The following is a 24,602-nucleotide window of genomic DNA, read 5'->3' as shown; positions in this document are numbered from 1 at the left end:
GACTGTGCTGTACAGAGGCTGAGACTTCCTCTGCTGGTTAGGCGCTCGTCTTTAATTTTATTTATATGTGGGTGAGCAAGTGTAGCACCTCCCAGCTTCTTTGGTCATAGATCTGGTCTCCCCTTGTAGACTATACACTTACTGTACGTACAACATGCATGTTAGATTTAGCGCGGTCCTATAGCTGAGGAGGGACCCTAGGCTTGTCCAAAGGGCCCCCTCATTCTCACCGCCATCCACGATCTCTCTCCTGTACTTCGGATCGCAAGATAGTGCTGAAACATGCCGAGACACTTGCAGTGCAGCTCGGTTCCATCCCAGGTCGGCGTGGCGGGTTCTGTTTTTTTAACTGGATCTACTCTAGGGCATGGTCTGCCTCACCACAGCTGAAGAGAACTATTTCAAATGACTTAAAGGTGCAAAGAGTAGCAATAACTTCCCAATAGCGAGGTGAAGAATACAGAAGATCTATACACCAATATTCAAATCGATGTTCGACCAAGCCACGAATATGGGCGATGAGATCGCCGAGGATCGCAACAACCACCGCCTTGGATCCAACTCTCAGTGCCGTGACGGGATAGACAAATGCCATACCGAACTTGGGGGCAGGTCGCCGGTGCAGAGCACAACCGATACCCCGGGTACATCGGCTTCCACCCCGACCTCCTCCAGTGAAGACGGGCATGATAAACTTTTAGGAGTGGACCCAGACTACTGCCGGAGGATTTTAGTTCGAGGTTAGTAACGAAATATGATTTATTATTGTTGTGGCGAAAATGGAAATCTATATTGCAAAAAGAGGGCACATATTGTCTGCATACGTAACTGAACAAAACCAGGTGTTTATAATTCTTAATATTTGAGAATTTCCATTAAATTAAGTTAATAAATGTAATGCATTTGCAAATATACCACTATTGTAACCACAACTACTAATAGCCTAATTCTACAACTACTACTACTACTAGGTTACTAGGCCATGTTACTACACTGCTACTTATACTACAATACTTTTACGCTTACAAATAAACAAATAGTTGTAGTGGTTTATTGTAAATAAAATCAAATAAGGTATTTCATATGCAGATTAAGATATAATACTATATATGTCTAATATACAAAATGAATATATAGCTAGACTATATTCTGGCTCCTGATACCTTTTTGAAACAAATTTGCTATACTTAGAAGAAAAAAGATTCTAACTAAATTTGAATGAAAATTATGAACATCTGAGATTAAAATGTACAGTAGAGCTTAGAGATAATGATAACATATAATAATAGCAGTAGCTGCTTTGTACTATATGAATCAACAAATTATAAGTAATTATTGGCAAACTACTTTATAAAACAAACGCAAACCATCATGTGTACTTCTGTGTGTGTTTATTCTTTATTATTATTATTACTCAAAATTAAGCAATATGTTGTCCATACTCTCTTTGATTAAAATAAATTAAGCCCCACCTTTCTAGGCCTATTGCCATCTTTGGATGGATTTCTCCAAAATGTGTAGACTAACTTAATAGTTATTTTAACAATATAAATATATATGTGGTGGTTCTTAGGATCTATAACTTCTTTTTTTTAAATGTGTTGAGAATGAAACAAAACATAAGTTACTATTTTCAAATTCCAAATATATAATTGTGTAATTAGTGGCCTACTCTATGCATGAGTCACACAACTGATATCTCCATAGTTTATTTCACCATGTCCAAAAATCTTGGAAGTGTATGCGCCATGATGGCAATAATGGTTCAATAGTTTGTAGTAAATTATGACAATAATCATTGTGGGGGGGAGATCCCGTCAACAACATTCCTTTCTCATAACAAAACAACACCATACCATATTTGTTATATTACTAATACCTTCATAATGCGTATTAAAATATAGTAAAATAGTTCCGGTAGTATGCGTTTTCAGAAAAGAAAAAGAAGAAACAGTTTGGAAAAGAAAAAAGTTTGTAAAACATGTGAAATTGTTAAAGGTGTGTGCAAAATGACATAAAATACTTATTGCATGTCAAATAGGCTATAGTAGTTATAGGCTATGTGCCTGACTGACTTAGAATAACAATTAATTGAATGCAACTCAATAGTTTTGTTCAGAGCGTAATGACGTCTCTTTGCACTGCTCTTTAGTCAGGGCTGTAAAATGCATTACAATGTCAATGTCAACAAACCCTAAAGTAATGCATTTTTTGTTTGTTGTTTAATCCTTAGTGGGATAATATCAAAATTATGAATATGGCTTTCTAAGTAAATAGTCATAGTGAGCAGCAAAAAAACATTTGATTTAATACGTTTATTTTTGAAACGTTTGATCTTGTTGGCCTATTCATAATATTCAAGTTGACCACTTATTTCTAAAATAGCATATCCATGCCCCTTACCCGGATAGTTTTCACACCAATGTGAGATGAATATTTGTCATGGATACCGGAACACCATATATCAGTTAATCACCAAACTATTAGCCCGCAAAAACACTGATACATTAATATTATCTTCTTAAAAATAAACAGTTGACCCCCTATTTGTGCACATTTGATTTTCACCAAATGTATAAATTAACCTTTCATTTGAACAACGATAATCATACACATCACCTACAGGAAAGGTCTACATAATTGAATTCATTGCGCGTGCCCCGGGCTGAATCTGAACAGAAAGCCCGGTAATTGTAGAAGTGAACGGCCTCGGCGGTAGACCGAGATTGATTAGATGTGGTGAGGGCGAGTTGAGCGTTTTTGGCAGAGTTGCTCGGGACACCAAGCTCGCAACACCCGGTGTCACTATTTGTTTTTAAAGCTGATGATTGAATGCGCTAGGTACCGCTTGAGAAGCCGAGGTCAGAGAAAGGTCAGGCGGTCTGTCTATGTGCAAAGTCTCGATGTGCGTGCAAACCGTTTGAAAGGCCCTGCTGCAAACTTGTACATTTTGAGGATTTTAATTTAGGGTATTATGAATGAGTAGATGTTTAGTTAGAAATGATAAATATGCACAATGTTGGAACGAGTCTCTATAGCTCGCGCTAACACCATGGATGCTTGCATGGAAGTTAGACAAGCTCTACGCAGAGACCGTGCCGTATAGGCCCCATAGATGCTATTTCCTCATGAAATGTGCAATATATTGGCTGTAGGGCCTATGTGGATGAACCACATAAGCCCTACGTATAGCCTACAACCCTTCAAATAGTATACGGTGGTTACGCATGATGCAGTACGCCTATATAATGTTCTATTCTTTCAAGAAATTCAGATTTGTTATATCTTCTATAACTTTGATTAAATTTAAGTTTTGCTGAGGAATTGAAATAGATTTAGACGCAACATGATTCGACAGATCTAGGCTACTGCTCCTTTGACATATTTATTTTATGGTGGGACCCAGCTTGGTTAGTCTATGTTTTGCACTTAATAGGTTTTTGGTATTGCATAAATAGCATCTTAGGCATATTCCATACTTGTATATAAAAACACACATTTCATGATGTTTTACTGAACAAAACGATTTCACGTTGTCCCATAAATTGCTATATTTAACGTTGTGTACTGATGCGTCAACTAGCCGGTTACACTATATTCTCCAGGGTGGATTCTAGGACTCATGGCAAATGCAGAGGTTTAATTTGAAATATAACTCTGAGAACATGCTCTCCAAAAATGTAGGCCTACTTGCGCTGAGACAGACAATTACGTACCGGTAGGCCTATAATTTAATAATGGGATAGTTCCCTATCTTTCAGTTCTCATTGTTCTGGCTATAACTATGGTGAATGTGTGAAACTCAGAGGTAGCCTATTCTCCAATAAACATTTTTTTTAAATGGTGTACCTTACTTATGCCCAGTTCATTACATACTGCAGCACACTATATTCTCCAGGGTGGATTCTAGGACCATTACATACTGCAGCACACTATTGGACCATAGCCTACTCTCAGTTGAAAATATGGAATAACTATTCTCAGGCATTTTACGCGTAATATCTATCTATCTAACGAACCGATATGCCTGTAATCTCTGTAAGGTGCATTGAGTTTTATTTCGGGATATTGTGATTCTTACAATATATCATCCATCTATTACTTCTTCCCCTTGTATTTATTTTTTACTACAAAATTGACTAGCCTATATTTCCAAGGAAGACAACTAGATGTCAATGTCCTCATACTGAAAACAATGATCACGTCAATAGATTATTATTATATATATTGCGTAGGAGCACAATGTTTAACAATATCTTCCAGGTCGGTACAAAAAATAATGACATTGATAGGCTACTACAGTATGTGCAACTATAATACGACTTTGGGACATTTCACACACGGTGTCTGGCTGTATATCCACAGATGCCAAGGGCACCATCCGGGAGATCGTGTTGCCAAAGGGTCTGGACCTCGACAGGCCAAAACGAACCCGGACATCATTCACCGCCGAGCAGCTCTACAGACTCGAGCTGGAGTTCCAGCGCTGCCAGTACGTTGTCGGCCGCGAGCGCACTGAGCTGGCGAGGCAGCTGAACCTGTCCGAAACACAGGTAAAGAAACATACATCATTTGACAGTGTACGCCTATTTCTTCAGAAGTGGTGCGTTATCGATAATATATTGATAACCCTATTGTGCCAATAAAGACAACTTGTATAGGTAACCTTGAGTCCCCATTGTAAGGCCTATATATTAGATTGAAAGGTATGCTTTTTTTAAGGAAGGCTATCATGATAACTCATCGCTGTGCACAGTCACATTCTATGATGTCTGATGTTTTTACACCCAACTTTTGTCATGGAGATGCATCTACTAAGGAGAAAGCACGACGTGTACATCTAACATCATAACCAATGTCTTTTTTTGGAAACTCCAATGGTCATCATGATATAGGCTAGGATTTGCGCAAGGGCTCCATTCTTGGGTTCTATCCATGAGTCCATATTGTCAGTGCTGACTTTTCTTAGCGGGAATTCACAGTAGCTCCATCGCCAGACGTCTCATGTAAATAAACCAAGCAACATAACCACCTCGATGCTTTCCAGTAAGTATTCAATGCTAATAATAGCCTAATAATAATAACAAGTATTTGTGTTATTTAAACTTTTTGTTGTAGATACCCGTGGGTTGTAGCCTATAAAACAAACAGTAGTCTAGACAACAGTAACAAGGGACAGATGGATGTAGGCTAGTCTGCTATAGCCAGTGCCCTCCACATGAATGATTGAGCAAGGATGGAGAATAACACACAACGTGGTGTGAAAGAATAGGGCCTCATTTGTTACGTCAACTGATGCATTACTTTGCCTCTGATCCAATTATACGAGTTGTGTCTATATAACTAAACTAGTTACATGTCAAGTTAACGTCATTTCCGCAATACATTTAGTAGGCTAGACCGAACGCAATGTGTCGTCCATAAATCCATTCCTGAAAATGAAAGATGGAAAGGGTTCGTGTGAATGAAACAGCTTGTTAAATACGCTGTCGGCCCTATTGTCGAAAGGACGGTGTCCAATACCAAGTAGCCTCCAGTAAAACTGCAACTCCCTTTTAAGAATCACCTTTATTCGCCACGTACATTTATATGTACCAGGACTTTGACCTGGTGAACTGGTGCGAACCACAAAATTGAATTTATACAGGCAGAATATCTAAACGAAGAATTTACACATAATCCACATATTCTATAGATACAGCAAAAACGGAACAATTACACATAGCTGATAAAAATTGACAATTGTTCAGCGAATTGATAACCGCTACAGATCAATGGCAATGATGGAGAGGAGACGAGACGAGGAAAGCAAGCTAATAGTCTTGGGACGCAAGCAGCCACATTCATGCAATGTTCTTCAGGGCATAGTAGTGGCTGTCAATGGGAGGGGCCTATTTCTACCACTTTTTAGGGGAAAGAGAATGTATGGGAGTATATAGGTTACTGGGTGGTAGCAATACATCGGTTATAGGCCTACAGCTTACCCAGACATACTTTCAGATTGTTTAAAACTATAATAATCACATATTTATATAGGCAATATTGTCATTCATAATTTAGCACAGTAACCGAAAGGTTGCAAGATCGAATACCCGAGCTGAGAAGGTAAAAATCTGTCGTTCTGCCCCTGAACAAGACAGTTAACCCACTATTCCTAGGCCGTCATTGAAAATCAGAATTTGTTCTTTACTGACTTGCCGAGTTAAATAAAGGTAAAAACAAAAAAATATTTTATCTGGAGGCTATTAAAAACAATACCCAGAAGGTGTTGGAGCATTTTAGAGCAATTTCTTGAAGCTGTTTCCATTGAAATTGTGAACTTCGTCTGCTAATATATTTTGCTTTGATTGTTTTGATCATTTACAACATTGAACAGTCCCAGGAGAAAATTTGCATATAGGCCCTAATCAACGAATTTAAAATAAAAAATACCCCAAAAAACAAAGAACAACCACATCAGGCGACTAATCATTGTCATTTCTAAAAGCTTTCACTTTTTATGTTTCGGTGAAGTTCAATTTCAGAGTTTATATGTTCACTTTGTTCGAGTAGGCCTCGAGGCTCTTAGCTGTATCTTTATGAGTTGCTGGTATTCAAGGCTTTAAAACGAGTCAAACCAGTGATTTGATTTTCAGGTCCACTTACGCAACGTACGTTTTAAAGCATTGCCATTTGAGAAGTTATTGCTTATCGGTTTTGAGAGAGAGTGGTCGTGAAATGTACGATTGAGCGTAGTAATAATAGCTTTTATGAATAATTTATAGTACTAACTCAGCTTAACTAAAGGCAAAATTATACTTTGATGGTCAGAAACACGATTTTATCTTCAATTTCCGGAGGAGGTGAGAACTGAAATGCACATTTGGGAAAAAATATACTCTGATTTCTGAGTGCGTTTTGGCAACCTCATTCGTATTCATCCTCTCCAAATATTTCCAGTCAGAGTCAAGTTAATTTTACAGCACCATGCAATACATTGTATCCACAACATTCTGATTCTGTAGTGTCCAAGCAGCCTCATACGCCTGTTGGAGGGGAGGATGTTCACCTATTACTATTGTCAACATGTCTACTTTGGCATCCAAACAAACAATATATTTCGAAGTAAAGTCACACCAAGTTATCCAACTAAACAAAACGTGTAATGTTATATCTAGCATCTAGCACAATATTTCAGTAAACTTCAACCCAAGGCTATCACAAATCCTATTTTTTACTGTTAGCTATGTAGATGTGGGCCTCTGCATGGTTTGGTAACGGCAAAGAGTGTTTACATCTAACGGCTCTTCACTTAGCGCCTACTGAGACATTTAAATGCACACTCTCTCGTCGATTTCTTTCGATTAAAAAAAGATCGGATGAATTAGATATTACAAATGATTGAATTCATCAAATGCTATACTAGGTCCTACTTTATTTGTCAAGAGATAATAGCCTAATATCAAAATGTAATCGAGTAAATGTAATAGGCTCTTAGCCTGAACCTTAGTGCATCCAACAACGTAATAACATGTAGCCTAATTTAGCCAAGCATGTTTTGTGCTGTAACATATAGCCAAATTGCTCAATTTAGACATTGGTAGGCCTATTTTATATTCCGTGTTACCAGCACGAAATCTCAGTCACGAAAGGCTTCATTGGGCTTTAAACATGTAGTTTTTATAATGTTTATTAAGTTATCAAAGGCAGACCTCAATGGGGGTTGACCTGTGATATTGCACTCACTGGGCACGGATGTCAGTTCAACATCTAGTTTGATTTACATTTGGTTGAGTTGCCAACTAACGTGAATTCAACGTGAAATCAACAACTAAATGTCACTTAATTGGATTTACGTTAAAAGTTGAGTGAAAAAAAATCCCTTATACGAAATGCCTTTATTGATGACTTTTTGCAAATCCAATCAGCATTCCAAATTGAATCGAACATCATCACATTCAATCATTTTTGTTGTTGCTGTGGTTGTTGTTGAAATGACTTGAAAACACGTTTTTTTCCAGTGGGGAATGTGATGTCATTCACTTAAATAGTTTATTGTTCCAAAGTTGACGGATTCCTAAGCGCTAGTGTTTCGGGATATAGGCGTTGACAAAGATGTAACTCGAATATGTTTGGTCACTATCAAAATTCCTCAGGCAACGAGCCACAGACTGCATTTACATTTAGCCAAAATGTCATGAAAGATATATGATAATGTCCTTATTTTGCCGTTCGTTCACGTGATAGGCTAAACATCAAACGGTTTGTATAGGTATGACATGAGTAAGCCATCCTTATAATATAGCCTCATGTAAAGACAACTTTTTCAGTGAGGTGTCAATGTGCTTTGGGCAACCTAAACAGTTTCGCAGTAAAAACAAAGTTAATATCCAGACCAGTTGTGCGTAAAAGCTTTGAGTTCACCAATATAGCCTCATGTAAAGACAACTTTTCACCAACTTTTTCAGTGAGGTGTCAATGTGCTTTGGGCAACCTAAACAGTTTCGCAGTAAAAACAAAGTTAATATCCAGACCAGTTGTGCGTAAAAGCTTTGAGTTCACCAAGAGACACGAGCTTCATGAAAGCAAACTATTTGAGAAGGGATGAATAACGTTTCAAGTAAAATCTTCCCTCACTCAGGAAACATCTCGCCTCTCCCCAGAGCCCAGCAGGTGGCTCCCCCTTCCCGCGTAACGCGGCGGGGAGCCCCGCACTCTTGGCACGCTATGGAGGTTGTCTTGGGATGTCTGCGCGGCTACTAAGTATCGCCTACGCCAGGTGTACCTTCCTAGCAGGCTAAACGCTGCCGGTTCACAGGCACTGTAGGGGAGGAGACCGGTTACTTTAGCAGTTAGAGGAGTTACTTGAGCTTTGGTGAAAGTTTCTCATTTGCAAATCAGTATTCTAAAAAAAAATTGAAACACAACGAATGAGAACAGCGAAGCATGAAGCATCCACTGACTTCACCAGTTATGTTTCAAAGACCTCTCCATTATGACAATTCATATTATATCAGGGGATACATTGATAAAGGCATGGTAATGGTTTTTCTATAGCTGCTATGACTGTGACTCCTCTTTTTCGGTTTAGCAGCACTGACTTACTCAGCTGGCAAAATACTCAAATTACATTTCTGAGTGGTTCTGATTCTGAATGCCAAAATTATGCTTGCTTGGTTTTCGTCAGTTGTTAAAACCCTTGTTTTACATTTAAGCTTACAAGTATATTTTGGGCTGACCCTCGGTTAGTACCTCCATACAATTTGGAGCGCTTTCATCCCGTTCACTTGCTTTCTCCTCCAATATTTAAACGTGATTCAATTACGTCTATCAATCCACCGAGTAGGCTTTTTCAGCTTGCTTGAAAAACACCATAGTCTAAGAGTGTGCCCGAAACAGCACCTTACTCCATATATAAAGGGGCACTACCCCATAGGGCTCTGTTTTAAAAAGAATGCACTATATTCGAAATAGTGTGCCATTTCAGACACACAGTAGACAGGGTCTAATGATTATCTTTCACATCGAGAAATGTTAATGGCTTTCATTATGTTACCTTTCAATTTGAACTTTGCTGTACATAAGCTATACATTCTACAATGTGAGGAATGAAGATGTCTTATTGGTGGGTGGTGGCCCTAGAAGGAATGGAGATGTCTTATTGGTGGGTGGTGGCCCTAGGAGGAATTGAGAGGTCTTATTGGTGGGTGGTGGCCCTAGGAGGAATGGAGATGTCTTATTGGTGGGTGGTGGCCCTAGGAGGAATTGAGATGTCTTATTGGTGGGTGGTGGCCCTAGGAGGAATGGAGATGTCTTATTGGTGGGTGGTGGCCCTAGGAGGAATGGAGATGTCTTATTGGTAGGTGGTGGCCCTAGGAGGAATTGAGAGGTCTTATTGGTGGGTGGTGGCCCTAGGAGGAATGGAGATGTCTTATTGGTGGGTGGTGGCCCTAGGAGGAATGGAGATGTCTTATTGGTAGGTGGTGGCCCTAGGAGGAATTGAGAGGTCTTATTGGTGGGTGGTGGCCCTAGGAGGAATGGAGATGTCTTATTGGTGGGTGGTGGCCCTAGGAGGAATGGAGAGGTCTTATTGGTAAGTGGTGGCCCTGGTAGGACAACACTTTTAGCACCATTTACTGAAATGACTTTTCCCTCTGACTGAAATGATGGTCTAGACTGAAACAATTATGTTTTACAAAATACTTAAGCGAATGAGTGTTTATCTTTTTACTCTTGTCTAAATGATGACAAGATATCGTAATCTGTCACCTGACAGGCTCTCAACCCCTTTGGACATAAAGAAGTTGCGTCAACATAGTTTCCATGTTATTTCAACTTGACTATTACGTTCTTTTATTGTTCAAAACTGGTTGGATTTTGGGAAATGAGACAGTATATGCTATATGCATATAGCTGCCCAGAAACCTCTCTTTACCTGCCCAACGCTCTTCCCATCCCAACTGAGTTTACCATCACCAGGGACCATTTTACTTACATTGCAATGTATCAATATATTGTTCTCTGCTGCCCATCTATGGAAAACCGATGGATTTAATGGTGGAAGGGGGTATTTAAAACTGGTTTAATCCCGGGCTGGGACAAGTGGTAGAAGGCTAAGTGACAAAATGTTTTTAGCGAGCAGCTATGGCCAAACATTTGGGTGTATTTTGATCTTTCAAGGCAGCAAAGCTTGCTAACATGCACAATCAGATGGGCCGTTTGAGCTGCTGGAAAACATCCACAACCATGTTTGTTTTAGAGACTTGTGTGTGAAGTACAGTAAGTGCTCTTGTGTGTATTGTTGATCATGTCTAGAGTGGTATGTATTCTGCAGAACTGAATGCAAGATAAAGACAGAGATATGAAATGCCGGAAACAAACTGTCGAAACAAGGGCTCATTTATTCTATGCTGTACTGACCCTAGATCTTCGCGCTTGAGAGAGAGAGATACCGAGAGAGAGAGATGCAGAGGGACTGACAGATAGAGAGAGCAGAGACCCAGAGAGTGGATCTGATCCTAATCTTACTAAAGCCCTGTGAGGAGATAGGATCGAGGACATATTAAAAAAGATGCATAACACCTCTGTTTTGAAACATCAGCTTGTCCGAATCCTATACACACAGACATCCCTACTAATACCTTCTCTGCTGACAAACATCCCTCTGTCACTTCTCCTTCTGGGGAGCTCAGCTCTTTAGACCCGACCCACAGTAACCGTCTTAGTGCACCACGGGTACACGAGTGGCCATATGTGTGCAGGGGCCAGGAGTTTTCCCTAGCCACGTTGAATAACCGGACCAGGGATAACTCCAGGGCCTATGTAAAGTTTCCATATATACTGTAGTACAGTGTCTCTGTATTTTTTGAAATAGCAGCAGTTGGGCTTCTAGAGCAGGTTTTGGGGTCATTTGGAGTTGAAAGCAGTCAAATCAGGAAGCAAACTGAAATTCCAATTCAATCATTTAAAGAAAGGTATATAGTTTTAATCACCTCATTTTGGGATTTTCACATTTGTATTTATTATGGATTCTTCCTGGGGTCCAGCAAAAAAAAGCAGTAATACATTAACAAAAATAATTAAAAAATCAATATCATAACAGATTTCACAACATATTAAGTGTGTCCCTTCAGGCCTCTACTCTATTACCATATATTTACAACACTAAATCTATGTGTACACGTGTGTATAGTGCGTTTGTTATCGCGTGTCTGGTTGCAGGTGTCTTTGTTTTTTGTTACTTCACAGCACCCGCTGTATTTTTATCTGTTTTTGAAATCTAATTTTAATGCTGGCATGAGTTACTTGATGTGGAATAGAGTTTCGTGTAGTCATGACTCTTTGTAGTACTGTGCACCTCCCATAGTCTGTTCTGGACTTGGGGATTGTGAAGAGACCTTTGGTTGGCATGTCTTGTGGGGTATGCATGGGTGTCCGAGCTGTGTGCCAGTAGTTCAAACAGACAGCTCGGTGCATTCAACATGTCAATACCTCTCACAAATACAAGTAGTGATGAAGTCAATCTCTCCTCCACTTTGAGCCAGGAGAGATTGACATGCTTATTATTAAGGTTAGCTCTCTGTGTAAATCAAAGGGCCAGCCGTGCTGCCCTGTTCTGAGCCAATTGCAATTTTCCTAAGTCTCTTTTTGTGGCCCCTGATAACAGGATTGAACAGTAGTCCAGGTGCAACAAAACTAGGGCCTGTAGCAGAGCAGCACTTTTTTTTACGGACAGACTTCTCCCCATCTAAGATACCATTGTATCAGTATTTTTAGAACATGACAGTTTACAATCCAGGGTTACACCAAACAGTTTAGTATCCTCAACTTGCTCAATGTCCACATGATTTATTACAAGATTTAATTGAGCTTTAGGGTTTAGTGAATGATTTGTCCCAAGTACAATGCTTATAGTTTTTTTAATATTTCGGGGAATGCATGGCTCTTGACTTTCGCCTCTCCCGAGTTCGAACAAGAGTTGCAGCAATGGGACAAGACTGCCAATTAGATATCATGAAATTGGGGAGAAAAAAGGGTTAAAATACAAAAAACCTGAGATTCTTCACATATACTAGTCTGTGCTGTTGTCACTCATTTATTGCTTTGCTGTCGAGACTTTCATTTGTTGCCTTGGGCTATCACTAAGGATGCAAAAAGCAGGTGTGTGTGTGTGTGTGTGTGTCTCTCTCTCCTTTCTCTCTCGGACTCTGTCTCTCTCTCTGTATGTATGTATGTATGTATGTATGTATGTATGTATGTATGTATGTATGTATGTATGTATGTATGTATGTATGTATGTATGTATGTATGTATGTATGTATGTATGTATGCATGCATGCATGCATGCATGCATGCATGCATGCATGCATGTATGTATGTATGTATGTATGTATGTCTGTCTGTCTGTCTGTCTGTCTGTCTGTCTGTCTGTCTGTCTGTCTGTATGTATGTAGTACATAGTACATAGTACATAGTACATAGTACGTACATAGTACGTATGTACGTACGTACATAGTATGTGGACACCTGCTTGTCGAACATCTCATTCCAAAATCATGCATTAATATGGATCATCCATATCATCCATTAATATGGATTTGCCACTCTTTTGGGAAGGCGTTCCACTAGATGTTGGAACGTTGCTGCTGCGACTTGCTTCCATTCAGGCACAAGAGCAATAGTGAGGTTGGGCACAGATGTTGGGCGATTAGGCCTGGCTTGCAGTGTGCGTTCCAATTAATCCCAAAGGTGTTCAATGGGGTTGAGGTTAGGGCTCTGTGCAGACCAGTCAAGTTCTTCCACATCAATCTTGACAAACCATTTCTGTATGGACCTCACTTTGTCCACATGGGTATTGTCATGCTGAAACAGGAAAAGGCCTTACCCAAACTGTTGACACTAAATTGGAAGCATAGAATCGTCTAAAATGTTATTGCATGCTGTAGTGTTAAGATTTCCCTTAAGGAACTAAAGGGCCTAGTCCAAACCATGAAAAACAGTCCCAGACCATTATTCCTCCTCCACCAAACTTTACAGTTGGCACTTTGCATTGGGACAGGAAGTGTTCTCCTGGCATCTGCCAAACCCAGATTTGTCCGTCGGACTACCAGATGGTGAAACATGATGTATCACTCCAGAGAACGCTTTTCCACTGCTCCAAAGTTCAATGGTGGCGAGCTTTACATCAATCCAGCATTGCGCATGGTGATCTTAGGCTTGTATGCGGCTGCTCGGCCATGGAAACCCATTTCACGAAGCTCTCGACAAACAGCGATTTTGCTGACATTGCTTCCAGAGACAGTTTGGAGCTTGGTAGTGAGTGTTGCAACTGAGGACAGATGATTTTTACGTGATATGCGCTTCAGCACTCGGCGGTCCCGTTCTCTGTGCTTGCGTTGTCTACCACTTCGTGGCTGAGCCGTTGTTGCTTCTAGACGTTTCCACTTCACAACAGCCAATGATGGTGCCATGTTGAAAGTCACTGAGCTCTTCAGTACGGGGCCATTCTACTGTCGATGTTTGTCTATGGAGATTGAATGGCGGTGTGCTCGATTTTTATACACCTGATAGCAACGGTGGTGGCTGAAATAGATGAATCCACTAATTTCAAGGGATGTCCACATACTTTTGGCCATGTAGTGTATGTGTGTGTGTGTATCTGAATGTCTTTCGCTGTGCATTGTTCTCAGTAACTCCCAGACATTGTCTGGCTAGTCGTCTGGAGCACGGAGGGCACAGGGCATTACGTAGTCCTACAGATGTAGGAGAATGAGACAGAGGCAGGGATTGTATAAAAGCTGAAAGAGTAGGACACATTTTTAGGAAGGAAGGGAGACAGACAGACGTGGGCCTAAACCAGTTACAAATGTTGTTGCATTGTCTATTCATTGCCGGGCTATTCATTATTTTAAAAGTGTGATCAAGAGTTTAAGGAATTTTATGTACAGCGATTGATGTCCTACTCTGGCCATGTACAGTCTCCGGTTGTAAAACTGTCGTTCAACGCATTTGACACAACGTTGTGACACAACTGATATTTTTTTGTGATACATCGGAGATATTATCTGCACAAAAAACGTTTACACAGCCATTGTTTGGTGTCTCCAAAACGCTTTCATAATGTATATTCTTTTGGTGCAACAAATATCCTTTGAAGGATGTGTATGTGCATGCATGCAAGGCCTTCATTTCATTCACCGGGAAATAGCATAACGCAATTATCTCATTGGATTAGCAAGAACAACAAGCCGTATTGGTTTATCTAAACCTCGACATCATAGGACCTTAGGACGAAGGGCTTGGCCCACCCCCGGGCTGGGGCGGTGGGCGGGATGGGGAGGGGGACAGAGCGCGGAGCATAGGGCCTAATAATAGTCCCAAGTGCTTTTGCGCTAAGGAGGATTAGGGAGCAACATCTACCAGTGAGTGGCTAAGATGGGGTCGACCCTTGGCTGAACCTGCCTGGACATGTGTTTCAGTAATGCAAAGGAGGGATTGAGGGATGAGGGCAAAGGAGCAAGGGCACGAGGGCGAGAGGATGAGCAGGTGAAAAAAGGTGAAAAAGATGACGCGATAGGAGGTAGGAGATATAGGAGGTAGGAGATGTAGGAGATATAGGAGATATAGGAGGTAGGAGATATAGGAGGTAGGAGATATAGGAGGTAGGAGATGTAGGAGATATAGGAGGTAGGAGATGTAGGAGGTAGGAGATGTAGGAGATGTAGGAGGTAGGAGATGTAGGAGGTAGGAGATGTAGGAGGTAGGAGATGTAGGAGGTAGGAGATGTAGGAGGTAGGAGATGTAGGAGATGTAGGAGGTAGGAGATGTAGGAGGTAGGAGATGTAGGAGGTAGGAGATGTAGGAGGTAGGAGATGTAGGAGGTAGGAGATGTAGGAGATATAGGAGGTAGGAGATGTAGGAGGTAGGAGGTAGGAGATGTAGGAGGTAGGAGATGTAGGAGGTAGGAGAGGTAGGAGATGTAGGAGGTAGGAGATGTAGGAGGTAGGAGATGTAGGAGATATAGGAGGTAGGAGATGTAGGAGGTAGGAGATGTAGGAGTTAGAAATTGAAACTGGGGCCGTGTTTGGATTTGGAGATAGAGAGAGAAGGGCTGTGAAGGAAAAGGAACATTTGTCATATTCACTCATGTACAATGTTACCGTACCGTTTCCATAGAGAACATTTTGTAATTGCTACCATACAGTATTCTTATAGGAAATAAAGTCATTGTTACCATAGTTTCCCTATAGAAAAGGGCCATACAGTCAAACAGTTTTGCTATAGAAAACGAAGTCATTGTACTCCTAGACCGAGGCCAGGCGGTCTGATGTTCATCACATGTGTAGGATCAGCGGGGTCGCGGGGGAACATTGAGCCTCTTCCAGGGTCACAGAAAGTGTTCGAAATATTGTCAGCAGGTGTCCGTCCTGCTTAATGGAGCCAGGCTTTTCCACCCCACAGACTCTCTTTTAAGAGATTAACTAGCTTCTCACTAGTACACCCAATTATTGGGTCACAACTACAGCCTTTAGTAGCTTTATAGGGCATTGATAAAGCCTTCATAAGAACTATATGGAGGCTTAGAAACAAAGTCATCCTACACAAAGGGTGATAAAAGTGTTACCACATTTTGGCCAGTGTTACCACATTTATATATGTATGTATATTTATAGCATTACATTTTCTAATGAATCATTCTGATGTGTAGGTTTGATGTCTTCATTAGACACAATCAGAACGATTCATGACACCGGTTATCTGTCTGCATGTATAGCCGGTGTTGCGTTGCTGATGTGACTGTAAATAGTGTGACATCCATCTCTTGAGCTGCTTCAGTTCGGTAGACTCACATATGGACTCCCAGTTGACCTTTGCCCTGGGTTAGTTAGCTCTAGCAGGTGGCTCAAACTAACACCACCTCATCCCTGCTTATTTTCTGCTTGTGTTGTTGTCGTTTGGTAGTGTTTAGTACTAGTGGACTCAGGACTATCCAGCTCTGTCCTGCACACTCTGTTTTGCCTTACCTGCTCTACTCTGACCCTTGTGTTGTGAGATGGAGTGTGTAGTAGTGGACACAGGCCTACTACCCTGTAGCAGTCCAGCTATCCAGAATGTTCTGCTTTTACTCTATCCTCTCCTCTCCTACCTCTGTTCTAACCACCCCTGCCCAGCCTTGCTCTGCCCTGGCTGTGCCTCGGGTGTGCCCTAGCAGAGCAGAGGGGAGCGGGAGAGCTGCAGGGCAAATCCAGGTCATTGCCAGGCCAGATCTCCCCCTCTCTCTCTGTAATCTCTGCCCTAGCTCTGAACCCTGGATCTCATTAGGATGGATTTATTTCCAATAGTGTATTTGTACGAGAGGGTAGAGATTTGTTTTCTTTCTCTTTTCATAATCCCTCCCTCCCTCCCCCCCCGTAGTAGTCCCCTGTAAACCCCAGCATTTTTCCTCAAGCGGACGACTGTGATATGAACGGCCTGGCCCCCTCCAGCCTCCCCGCATCTCAGTCCCTGGATAAGCCACGCCCACTGAGGAGGCGGAGAGTGGTGATTGTGGGTTTTCACCCAATGGGGAGGCATTAGGGACACAAGACTCCATCTGAGGTTTTGGTTTGAGAAACCCTGTTGTGGGAAGTGGTGTTTTTAGCTTAGGCAGATGCACTATATACATAAAGAGGGTTAAGACAAGACAGAGACTATGTGGATTGAGGCCCAGGTCTTTACTCTAAGTCTAAGATGTGGCATCAGTGTCCTTCTCAGCGGGGGAAGATCCCCTCCCAATCTCATTATACACATACTAATGGAACCGCTGAGAGGACGGTGACCTGAAGTCCTGAGACTTAACTAACCACCAGGACCGCAGGTGTAAACACTTTTATTCAGGGTTGTGGTCAATTCCATTTTAGGTCAATTTAGAAATGTAACTGAATTCCAATTCCACACTTTCCTGATTTGAAAAGCATTGAAGAGAATTGAAATTTCAGTTTACTTCCTGAATTGACTGGAATTGAAATGGAATGAACCCCAACCCTGTAAACAACAGTTCTATCATATAGCTTTCACCTGTCCAGTCAGACTCTTTAACCAAGTTAATATTTTTCTTGATTCTACCTCCATTGTCCTCCTCCTAGAGTGTCTGAATACTTTCCCCTCTCTCTTCAAGGTTACCAGAGATTGTGTGTGAGTAAATGTTAAAGAGAGAGAGTTGTGGTGGGGACTGGGGAGGTTTCTGTCCTGTGGTTGCCATCGGTTGCATGTTTTATATACATATGACCTCTCTGTGACTGCTGGGTGTGATGTGAATGCAGCAGCTCAGCTCTTGGTCGTATTGTGTCGTGTGTGTGTCCTGTACTTGCCATGCTGCTGCTAATCATATAGGTTAGCTAGGTCCTACTCATCATTAATGCTTTCCAAATGGAACCCTATTCTCTAGTGCGCTATATAAGGAGTAGGTTGCCATTGGAACGCAACCCACGATATCCCCTCCTCCGTGTGTAGGCTAGTCTATACGGCGTGTGCACGGACTTGAGAGATGGCATGTTCAAAGCCACATCCTTACATTAATCAGCTAATTGTTGTGAAACGTTAATTATATTACATGAACACTTTATGGTGTCTAGCTGCAAAATGGAAGCCGATTGGTGCTCAGTCTGCTGTACCAATGGCCATATCCCCTTTTTAGCTGGATTAGATAGCAGGGTTCTCAAAATAAACAGGCGATGGGTTGATGGTCGCAGAGCATGTGAATACTATGCAGGGGTGTCGTGTACCCCAAAAATCTGAGGGGGGCAGAAAGTATGTGGGGTTGGAGAATTTAGCATTTTTCCTGCTTTTTTTCCTGCAATCTAGAGCCATAATCATTAAGCTTAATTCTATGTAAAAATAATAATAAAGAGTAATCAAAAGTCTGAGGTCACTTAGAAATGTTCTTGTTTTTGAAAGAAAAGCAATTTTCTGTCCATTAAAATAACACCAAATTGATCAGAAATACAGTGTAGACATTGTTAATGTTGTAAATGACTATTGTAGCTGGAAACTGCAGATTTTTTATGGAATATCTACATAGGCGTACAGAGGCCCATTTTCAGCAACCATCACTCCTGTGTTCCAATGGCATGTTGTGTTAGCTAATCCAAGTTTATAATTTTAAAAGGCTAATTGATCATTAGAAAACCATTTTGCAATTATGTTTGCACAGCTGAAAACTGTTCTGATTAAAGAAGCAATAAAGCTGGCCTTCTTTAGAGTAGTTGAGTATCTGGAGCATCAGCATTTGTGGGTTCGATTACAGGCTCAAAACCTTTCTTCTGAAACTCGTCAGTCTATTCTTGTTCTGAGGAATAAAGGCTATTCCATGCGAGAAATTGTAAAGAAATTGAAGATCTCCTACAACGCTGTGTACTACTCCCTTCATAGAACAGTGCAAACTGGCTCTAACCAGAATAGAAAGAGGAGTGGGAGGCCCCGGTGCACAACTGAGCAAGAATACAAGTACATTAGTGTCTAGTTTGAGAAACAGACGCCTCACAAGTCCTCAACTGGCAGCTTCATTAAATAGTACCCACAAAACACCAGTCACAACGTCAACAGTGAAGAGGCGACTCCAGGATCCTGGCCGTCTAGACAGAGTTGCAAAGAAAAAGCCATATCTCAGACTGGCCAATAAAAACAAAAGATTAAGATGGGGAAAAATAACAGAAACTGGACAGAGGAACTCTGCCTGGAAGGCCAGCATCCCGGAGTCGCCTCTTCACTGTTGACGCTAAGACTGGTGAGAATGGGGGAGAGAGAGAATTAGAGGGAGCATACTTACATTTACACAGGACACCAGATAAGACAGGAGAATTACACCAGATATAACAGACTGTCACCAGCACATAGACTACTATAGTATACAGTGCCTTGCGAAAGTATTCGGCCCCCTTGAACTTTGCGACCTTTTGCCACATTTCAGACTTCAAACATAAAGATATAAAACTGTATTTTTTTGTGAAGAATCAACACCAAGTGGGACACAATCATGAAGTGGAATGACAACTTTTTTAACAAATCAAAAACTGAAAAATTGGGTGTGCAAAATTATTCAGCCCCTTTACTTTCAGTGCAGCAAACTCTCTCCAGAAGTTCAGTGAGGATCTCTGAATGATCCAATGTTGACCTAAATGACTAATGATGATAAATACAATCCACCTGTGTGTAATCAAGTCTCCGTATAAATGCACCTGCACTGTGATAGTCTCAGAGGTCCGTTAAAAGCGCAGAGAGCATCATGAAGAACAAGGAACACACCAGGCAGGTCCGAGATACTGTTGTGAAGAAGTTTAAAGCCGGATTTGGATACAAAAAGATTTCCCAAGCTTTAAACATCCCAAGGAGCACTGTGCAAGCGATAATATTGAAATGGAAGGAGTATCAGACCACTGCAAATCTACCAAGACCTGGCCGTCCCTCTAAACTTTCAGCTCATACAAGGAGAAGACTGATCAGAGATGCAGCCTAGAGGCCCATGATCACTCTGGATGAACTGCAGAGATCTACAGCTGAGGTGGGAGACTCTATCCATAGGACAACAATCAGTTGTATATTGCACAAATCTGGCCTTTATGGAAAAGTGGCAAGAAGAAAGCCATTTCTTAAAGATATCCATAAAAAGTGTTGTTTAAAGTTTGCCACAAGCCACCTGGGAGACACACCAAACATGTGGAAGAAGGTGCTCTGGTCAGATGAAACCAAAATTGAACTTTTTGGCAACAATGCCAAACGTTATGTTTGGCGTAAAAGCAACACAGCGCATCACCCTGACCACACCATCCCCACTGTCAAACATGGTGGTGGCAGCATCATGGTTTGGGCCTGCTTTTCTTCAGCAGGGACAGGGAAGATGGTTCAAATTGATGGGAAGATGGATGGAGCCAAATACAGGACTATTCTGGAAGAAAACCTGATGGAGTCTTGGAAAAGACCTGAGACTGGGACGGAGATTTGTCTTCCAACAAGACAATGATCCAAAACATAAAGCAAAATCTACAATGGAATGGTTCAAAAATAAACATATCCAGGTGTTAGAATGGCCAAGTCAAAGTCCAGACCTGAATCCAATCGAGAATCTGTGGAAAGAACTGAAAACTGCTGTTCACAAATGCTGTCCATCCAACCTGACTGAGCTCGAGCTGTTTTGCAAGGAGGAATGGGAAAGAATTTCAGTCTCTCGATGTGCAAAACTGATAGAGACATACCCCAAGCGACTTACAGCTGTAATCGCAGCAAAAGGTGGCGCTACAAAGTATTAACTTAAGGGGGCTGAATAATTTTGCACGCCCAATTTTTCAGTTTTTGATTTGTTAAAAAAGTTTGAAATATCCAATAAATGTCGTTCCACTTCATGATTGTGTCCCACTTGTTGTTGATTCTTCACAAAAAAATACAGTTTTATATCTTTATGTTTGAAGCCTGAAATGTGGCAAAAGGTCGCAAAGTTCAAGGGGGCCGAATACTTTCGCAAGGCACTGTAGATACTGGAGGCGGAGGGGGGGGGATCAGGAGACACTGTGGGGGATGTCAACAGACCAACTTACTACCCTGAGACAAGGCTGAGTATCGCCCACAAAGATCTCCGCCATTGCACGAGTTGCATGTTCAATAATAATTGTTAACATGATTTAAAAAAAAATTAAATCCTACATGTAATTATCTATAAGATCCCTCAATAGAGTTATGAATTTCAAGCACAGATTCAACCACAAAGACCAGGGAGGTTTTTCAATGCCTCGCAAAGATTTGCACCGATTGGTAGATGTGTAAATATAAAAACATAGACGCTGAATATCCCTTTGAGCACGGTGAAGTTATTCATTAGGATTTGGATGGTGTATCAATACACCCAGTCACTATAAAGATACAGGCCTCCTTCCTAACTCAGTTGCTGGAGAAGGAAATTATGGTGATTTTAAAACAGTTAGAGTTTAATGGTTTTGATCATGAGAAAACTGAGGATAGATCAGCAACATTGTAATTACTCCACAATATTAACCCAAATGACAGTGAAGGGAATACAAATATTCCAATACATGCCTCCTGTTTGCGTGATCTTTTTGTCCTGAATACAAAGCGTTAAGTTAGGGGCAAATTCTTATCCAACAAATCACAGGTTCATGACAGGTCACCCATTGAATGGTGTCATGACAGGTCACCCGTTGAATGGTGTCATGAGCAATACAATTAACCAGGCAAAACTTCAAAAATATGAATAACAGCTGCCTGGCGGCGCCACAATCACCACTAGCACGGGGGAGCATGGGGAGTGACGCTTGGAGCAAGACCTACAAAAAAAACAATGATAGATGACAGCTCTGAACGCAGGGCGAACTATGTTTAGGTCAGGCGCCACTTAAAGGCGCTGCATGGTCAATCCGACGTCTGTATTGGCCGTGCAGCATTTGCGGCGATATGGTCTCTGCAAAAGTCAGGGCATTCATACTTCTTGCGCTTCGCCGAGCAGAGCTGTTGTGAAGGAAGTTGTCAAGGATGTGAGTTTGTGTTTATACAGGACCTCCCGCCCTCACCTACCGTCAACCAATCATGCAAATGCGGAGCTATACGGAGCCCTCCGCATTGTTACAACATTTGAGAGGCCCACGGCGACGTGGCATAGAGCATCGATTAGGCCTGCGTCACACCATCCATAAAGCGCCTCCGACCACATTTTCGGATCAAACATAAATTGGCTCAAAGAGTTGGCTCCGACCAGAGCGCTGCAGCTTAGACCTTTGCGGTTTGGACCGACAGCCTGCGTCTTGTTCTCCTGCTCCAGGTTATAAAGGAGGCAGAGGGCGAAAACTGCAACGAAAGAGAGAGCATAGTTAGGGGATGCTCCAATCACAGGAGGAGGGTGACTCAAAAAAAGTTTGTACAATTAAGCATAGACCACCTCCAAGTCACAGCACAATCAGAAATCAATCAGAAATCTATTAAGGCCAATTATTTGTGAAAGATCGATGATAATTCAACTCATAGGCGAGTTAAAGTCCACCCAATGACGTGTGTCTGAGCAAAAGCATCTGATCTCCCCTGACCCCCCTTTCCCTGTGTATTGTGTGTGTGGCACATGTCTTGCCCCCTCCCCCCCCCCACAACTCTACAGTTCCACACATACACACTATACATTAAAGCACTCGCGCATCAATGAAACATCCAGAAACAAGGACCGTCAATGTTCAGTGAGCTACCCTCACGAATGGCACGCTGTGTGCTGTGTAGAGAAGTTGACTGTGTAGCCTTGTCTACCTATCACAGCACAGCACAACAATTCACTTTGTCCTTGCTTTGACTCTCAGTCGAAACAGGTTTAGGAAACACCAGCACCCCATATTCCCTTCAAAGCTATTGCTGTGCTTATAGTTTTGTCGTACTTGGGAAATGTGTTGTATACTTTGCACTCATAGACAAAAAACAGATTCACTAACTAACTTCCACTGGCTGACAAGGTCCCCATTCCATTCCAATCGCACACGGACTCCTCCCCCCAGTCTCTATCAGGCACCTTTAGTGAGAGAGATGAGGGTAAAACCATCCAATCGTGGTCAAACCCAGTCAGGAAAACAACTGGGTTGATCCAATGTGGTGTACTTGGGATTGCCTTTGTATGTATGATGCTTGTGTCTGTGGGTGTATGGATGGCGAGGCACTTTTGTATTGTGTGTCACCAACGTGTGCATACTGTGGGCATATCATGTGCTTTACCTTAGCCTCCACTGAAAGCCTTTTAGTAATGTCCTTGGTAACTCTCTCAATTTGGAGCTGCCATCTTGACAAAGACTCCCTTGAAAATGTGATCTTTTACATCTCAATGGGACTTCTGGATTAAAGTTTCATTAACAGAATGAACTGAAATCCAGTGATGGCTAAGATGATCGGTGAGAAAGAGTCTGGGGCGGCCTAGCAGTTAAGAGCTTTGAGCCAGTAACCAAAAGGTCGCTGATTCGAATCCCTCAGCCAACTAGGTAAATGTGTCAATGTTCCCTTGATCAAAGCCCTTAACCCCAACTGCTCTGGATAAGTGACAAAATATAATGTGTTTGTATGGTTTTAACGGCACATAAGTAAGAGTTATTATTTACCTTGTTGTCAGCTGTTTTAGTGAACCAAACCATTTCATTAAAAAAAACATGTTTTAACCCTTTAGCATTTCTCTCCCTTCTTCTGTCCTTCCAGGTCAAAGTGTGGTTTCAGAACCGTCGTACCAAGCAGAAGAAAGACACAACCAAAGACTCTGACAAGCGCTCCTCCTCCACCTCCGAGTCGCTGGCCACCTGTAACATCCTGCGCCTCCTTGAGCAGGGGCGCCTCCTCTCCGCCCAGCCCCCCAACCCCCTACTGGGCACCCACCACCCAGGAAACAGCTCTCTTTTGGGCAGCCCTGGAGGCTCCTCCTCCTCGCCGGGTAACAGCACACCACCGAGAAATGGCGTTCATGGGATGGGCGGGACTTTCGGGCTGTCGTTGCCCTCCCTGGGTGGGACTCCGCCCTCGTCGCGTCTGGGCGTGCCGCAGTCGCACTCACTGTGCTTCTCCATGCCACTGCTAGGGGGTGCTCATCATGAACTGGCATCCGGGTATGGGTGCGGATCCTCTGCGTTCGAACCCTACATGCGGCTGGACAGGATCTCCAAGGATGGCGATCTGACTGGGAAGAAGACAGTTTCCTAAGGGGCGGCTACTTGGGGTTTTGGGATGGGGTTGGGATGACTCCCCCCTCTCTCCCTCCATCCGGTCTACCACCACCTATCCACACACCAACATTGTTGTCCGTCGTTGGTTGGATCACCAACATCACTGTCCATGATTGGCTGACAAGGATGGACAGACAGACAGACAGCTGGGTGGAGGTGCACCTCAGCAGGAGCAGGGCTATCCTTGCGCAGCCGTGTTGTCATTGGTTGCACCCTGTACCCACCCGTTCTCCAGCTACTTGCTACTGAATATCGTCTATAGATTACATTACAAGGAGTGCAACCAGTTACCCCTTCAATACATTACATACTTCCCAGCAAAAAATCATCATGTGTGGCAGCTTTCTGCCAGAACGTTCTAAGTAAAATAATCATACACGTTTAGCAGTTTGTAATATTAGT

The 24,602-nt window shown here is 42.1% G+C and overlaps 1 protein-coding gene across 1 annotated transcript; it reads left to right on the top strand.

The window, feature by feature from the left end:
• The first annotated feature begins 490 nt into the window (after positions 1 to 490).
• On the top strand, positions 491 to 24,177 carry vax2 (ventral anterior homeobox 2). The gene is made up of 3 exons (XM_064939032.1): positions 491 to 740; positions 4,366 to 4,553; positions 23,683 to 24,177. Exons 1-3 carry the CDS (start codon positions 491 to 493, stop codon positions 24,175 to 24,177), a joined length of 933 nt encoding a protein of 310 aa, XP_064795104.1.
• The last annotated feature ends 425 nt before the right edge of the window (positions 24,178 to 24,602 follow it).

The sequence above is a fragment of the Oncorhynchus masou genome, chromosome 27 (assembly GCF_036934945.1).
Source record: "Oncorhynchus masou masou isolate Uvic2021 chromosome 27, UVic_Omas_1.1, whole genome shotgun sequence".
Taxonomy (NCBI): Eukaryota; Metazoa; Chordata; class Actinopteri; order Salmoniformes; family Salmonidae; genus Oncorhynchus; species Oncorhynchus masou.
This window is presented reverse-complemented; position numbering and strand designations above follow the sequence as displayed.

Coding starts and splice junctions, on each gene's coding strand:
- vax2 (XM_064939032.1), top strand. CDS start 491: ATGTTCGACCAAGCCACGAATATGGGCGATGAGATCGCCGAGGATCGC. Junction 741..4,365: donor CCGGAGGATTTTAGTTCGAG/GTTAGTAACGAA, acceptor GTATATCCACAG/ATGCCAAGGGCACCATCCGG. Junction 4,554..23,682: donor TGAACCTGTCCGAAACACAG/GTAAAGAAACAT, acceptor CTGTCCTTCCAG/GTCAAAGTGTGGTTTCAGAA.